Below are 4,780 nucleotides of genomic sequence, written 5' to 3' on the forward strand. Positions count from 1 at the left end.
TCTCGGTGTTCCACGCCTGCGCGCAGACTGTCCCATCGCGCTCCTTTTTTCTCCCGCCTCGTCAGAGGATTTGGACGAATAGTGGGAGAGAGAGAACTGAGCTTCTACCAATCATTGGAATCGTGGGCGGGGCCGGAGGCGAAAAGGGGGTGGGTCATCTGGAAAGAGGAAACGGAGAAGGCGTAGGACTGTAAGACCAGTCAGAGGACGAAGAAAGGCAGGGGAAGGTGGGACCAAAGAAATAACCAATAGAAACGCAGGAGCCTGAACCTCCTGGCCAATGAATATGACTGAAGAGTGAATGACCGCGGAAGGGCGGAGGAGGAGGCAGGGGTTGTACGAGTAAGAGGTGGGGCCTGGCAGCTTATTGACCAATAGGAACGGTAAAAAGGGAGCCAATGAAAAGGGGAATAGGTGGTGGTCAAATTGACAGGCAGTGATGTCTCTTTAGGCGGTGACAGACAGCATCCGCAGTCAATAGGAAGAGCTGAGGAATTCTTTAGGTCTCCCAAAATTGTCAGTAAGGAATGACAGCTGGGAGGAGGAGGGGCAAGCTAGAGATTAATTCGCCTCGTCAGCCAATGATCGTGTTCTCCCACTTCGACCACAGGACAGGAAAATAGATAGCTATCTCAGCCAATGGGAGCATCCAAAGGGCAAAGACGCTGCCAGCAGGCGGTGCCAGCCCAGGGATAGTCGGTGACAACCGGAGACAAGCCCTACAGGAGGGTGACAGCTGGGGACAGTACGGAGAAGGGGGGGCATTAGTGCAGCCCTCAACCAATGCGTGCCACGCTGCCCTTCGCGAGTCCTTCCCGGGCCCCTATTCTTCGTTCAGCTCCTGAGCCCCCAACTCTGGTGGTCTGTGGGACCCTGAGCCCCACCACAGATCCAGTGCCCTGACCCAGTACCCTCAACCTTTACTCTGTAATTCTCCGATCCCGGCCCCAAACTAACCCCAACACTCCAGGCCCAGGTTGCAATAGCCAGAGCCCCCAGATCCTATAAGCAACCCATCTCTCTGCTTCACCCATTTCCTGTGGGAATCCCAACCTCCAAGTCCCTCTCCTCAGTTCCCATCTATCTGAGCTCCTCCCCAGAACCCAGGCTCCAATTCCTCAGACCTTATCCCTCTGTGTACCCCCACCATTTCTTCTAGTGAGGATCTCAAACCCCAAATCCATGAATCCCCAATACCATGAACTCCCCATATGTGTGTTACTATTCTTTTGAGGATCCGAGGCCCCAGTCCCATCAACCCCTCTCCCCTCAGTGCCACATCCCTCTGGGCTCCTCATGTTCCACTGAGAACCCCGACCTCAATCTCATGAGCGCTCCAGGTTGTTCTTAGATCACAAGCATAAAGACCTGACGTTATGAGCTCCAACCTTCCGACTTCTAAACACCCTCTTCTTTCTCTGACCCCCATAGTTCGATTTCCATATGGCATCCACCATTCTGGAATTCCAGTGAGACCTAGCTCCTGACTTTTCAGTTCCTCCTTGGTTTCTGAGTTCTCAAAGGTCCCTCACTCTCAACTCAGTCCCAAGTCCTGTCAATTCCCATTCAGTGTCTGATCTCCTCCTCACCTTTCCCATCTCCCATTTGACCCAAGCTTCCTGAGCACTCCTCCCATTCCCCTTTTTGGAGTCCTCCTCCTCTCCCAGAACCCAGTAATAAGTGGGCTCCTCCCTGGCTGGGACCCCCATGGTAACCCTATAAGGCGAGGCAGCTGCGGTCTGAGGCAGGGAGGGGCTGGTGTGGGAGGCTAAGGGCAGCTGCTAAGTTTAGGGTGGCTCCTTCTCTCTTCTTAGAGACAACAGGTGGCTGGGCCTCAGTGCCCAGAAAAGAAAATGTCTTAGAGGTATTGGCATGGGTCTGGAGGAGGAGGGAGGGGGGAGGGAGAGGCGTCGAGGCGTCTTCCTCAGGACATTGGGTCCTAGAGGGAGCAGGAGGAGAAGGAGATGGTTGTCCTTGCCAACCTGGGGCTTCCTCAGCCACTATTTTTCCAGACTTCTGCTGCATGGAGGGGACTGGGTCACTGAGGCCCAGAGGGAGAAGAGAGGGTACATCAAAGCTACACTATCAGCCAAGCTGGCTCTTGGCCAGAATGAAGTGAGCAGCCACTGGCCATCAAGGCACCTCACAGAAGGTGACCAGCTGGCTGTCCTCTTAGGGTCTTTGCCTCCCCTCCTGAGTTCCAGCCTCCACACCAGTACCCAGAGAAAATATTCTAGACTCATACTAGATCACATCCTTCTTCTGCATGAAACCTTTCCAAGGTTCCCCAGGGTCTCCGTCCTGTGCCTGGCCTTGAAGGCCCCTCAGGGGCTGCTCACCAGCCCCATCACAATTCTAGCAACCTGAATACCTCTGATCTTCCGCTCTCCAGGCCTTTGCTCTGGCCATGCCCTCTGCCCAGCACACCTGCTCCTCCACCTGCACCTGACTCCCTAGCCCTCATGAAGCCACTCCCATACTCCCAGACAGGGCTTCCGAGCCCTCCACTTCTGGGTTCCTGACCAGCCCTGGTATGTCGCTTTCTGCATTCATTCCTGTCTCTACGGCTAGACTGTAAGTTCCAGCAAGGCAGGGATAATTATTAGTTATAATGCAAGTTCTGTGGGATGGGAACTACATCTTCCTTTTACAGAGGGGAAACCAAGGCCCAGCACAAAACCTGAGACCACAAAGTATCTCACCTCAAAAAATCCCTCTCAGCTTGGCATGGTGGCTCGCGCCTGTAATCCCAGCACTTTGGGAGGCTGAGACGGGTAGGTCACCTGAGGTCGAAGTTCGAGACCAGCCTGGCCAACATGGTGAAACCCCATCTCTACTAAAAATACAAAAAATTAGATGCCGGGTATGGTGGCTCACACCTGTAATCCCAGCACTTTGGGAGGCCGAGGCAGGTGGATCACGAGGTCAGGAGATCGAGACCATCCTGGCTAACACAGGGAAACCCCATCTCTACTAAAAATACAAAAAAATTAGGCAGGCCTGGTGGCACACACCTGTAGTCCCAGCTACTCGGGAGGCTGAAGCAGGAGAATCACTTGAACCCAGGAGGCGGAGGTTGCAGTGAGCCAAGATCACGCCACTGCATTCCACCCTGGGTAACAGAAGAAGACTCTATCTCAAAAAAAAAAAAAAAAAAAAAATAGCTGGGCGTGGTGGCAGGTGCCTGGAATCCCAGCTACTCAGGAGGCTGAGGCAGAAGTATCGCTTGAACCCAGAAGGTGGAGGTTGCAGTAAGCCAAGATCACACCATTGCACTCCAGCCGGGTCACAAGAGCAAGACTCCATTTCAAAAAGAAAAAAAAAAAAAATTCCCCTCTCCTTGAAGGGAGGTAGGAGATCCACCTGATCCCTGAGCTTCCATAGATGGCTCTTTCTTACCACCCTTACACTTACACACACTTGACTATGAACTCTACCATGTGGGGGTAGAAGGATTGTGTCTGCCAAAGTGCACCTACAAAGCCCAGCCTAGCACATGGCACACTGTGTGCGTTCAATACATGTTTACTGGGTTTATTTTATTAATTTAAAATAGAGACAGGGGGCCGAGCATGGTGGCTCACACCTGTAATCTCAGCACTTTGGGAGGCCAAGGCGGATGGATCACAATGTCAGAAGATTGAGACCACCCTAGCCAACATGGTGAATGAAACCCCATCTCTACTAAAAATTAAAAAAAAAAAAAAATTAGCCTGGTGTCTTGGCACACCTATAATCCCAGCTACTTGGGAGGCTGAGGCAGGAGAATCACTTGAATTGGGAAGGTAGAGGTTGCAGTGAGCCGAGATCGCACTACTGCACTCCAGCCTGGGCGACAGAGCGAGACTCTGTCTAAAAAAAAAAAAAAAAAAAGAGAGACAGGGGTCTCACTATGTTGCCCAGGCTGGTCCTGAACTCCTGGCCTCAAGCAATCCTCCCACCTCAGCCTCCCAAAGTGCTGGGATTACAGGTGTGAACCACTGCACCCGGACATTCACTGGGTTTAAATCTGAGCCCACCCCACTCAGGGGTACAGGATCTGGTTCATGTATCTCCCAGAACGATGTGTTGGGTTAGGTCCTCTCTAAACTCTGGCACATTCCAGCCCCTCTTTGGGAGAAAGAACATCCCTTCTTGCCCAGGCCCTAGTGAGACATGCATCGCAAGACCTGCTCTCCCCCTTCCTCCCCCCTGGGCTCCAGCTGCTGACGGCCCTCCAAGAAAGGAGAGGCCCTAAGTTGGGCTATTTTGGTATCTGGGGTGGGCACCCGCAGGGCTAAGGTTACCTTGGTATGTTAAGGGCTCCCTAGGGCAGGACTATATAACCCCAGAGGAACTGCCCCATGCTGACTCCCTGCTTCTTTCCAGCTGGAGCCGCTGCCTTGCCCCGGGGGAGACTGAAGACATGGTGAGTGAGAATCCTCCAACCCCTGCCCAGATTCCTTAGACCTCAGGGCAGCCTCACCCTTTGAAAGAAAGTAGCTGATTCCCAGTCCAACAAAAAGTTAAAAGGATGCTCATCTCTTTCTCGGCATCATTGATGGAAAACAGACCATGTGATGGCCTTAAGGATCCAATCAATGATAATCCGCCCAGACATTCAACTCACAGGGGCCCAGTCCCTCTCAAAACCTGATGCATTCGTTCCTGTATTCCATCCTCCTAAAGCACTGTGGCACCAGCCGGGCAAAAACTCCCATTTTACAAATGAGAAAGTAGAGGCGGCCGGGCGCAGTGGCTCAAGCCTGTAATCCCAGCACTTTGGGAGGCCGAGACGGGC

General features: G+C 52.8%; 1 protein-coding gene and 1 pseudogene across 4 annotated transcripts in view; one reads left to right on the top strand and one right to left on the bottom strand.

Moving 5' to 3' along the window:
* The window catches only part of LOC105505724, a 3,335-nt pseudogene extending 1,626 nt beyond the window's left edge, over nucleotides 1-1,709 (bottom strand). Inside the window, exons 1-2 of the transcript XR_001000793.1 lie at nucleotides 1,590-1,709; nucleotides 600-736 (exon numbers count right to left, since the gene is read on the bottom strand). The product of XR_001000793.1 is annotated as a TBC1 domain family member 10B pseudogene (transcript). The remainder of the gene's footprint in view (nucleotides 1-599; nucleotides 737-1,589) is intronic.
* The window catches only part of MYLPF (myosin light chain, phosphorylatable, fast skeletal muscle), a 7,740-nt gene continuing 3,406 nt past the window's right edge, over nucleotides 447-4,780 (top strand). The window contains exons 1-3 of one of the 3 annotated variants that reach the window (XM_011933571.1): nucleotides 447-516; nucleotides 2,393-2,531; nucleotides 4,369-4,408. In XM_011933571.1, the coding sequence (XP_011788961.1) occupies nucleotides 4,406-4,408 (3 nt within the window). In that variant the 5' untranslated portion in view covers nucleotides 447-516; nucleotides 2,393-2,531; nucleotides 4,369-4,405. Of the gene's footprint in view, nucleotides 517-1,822; nucleotides 1,865-2,392; nucleotides 2,532-4,327; nucleotides 4,409-4,780 lie in introns of those variants that run through there. The other 2 variants (XM_011933572.1, XM_011933570.1) reach the window with 2 other exon arrangements.

Source organism: Colobus angolensis, unplaced genomic scaffold (genome assembly GCF_000951035.1).
Source record: "Colobus angolensis palliatus isolate OR3802 unplaced genomic scaffold, Cang.pa_1.0 Scaffold128, whole genome shotgun sequence".
Classification (NCBI taxonomy): Eukaryota; Metazoa; Chordata; class Mammalia; order Primates; family Cercopithecidae; genus Colobus; species Colobus angolensis.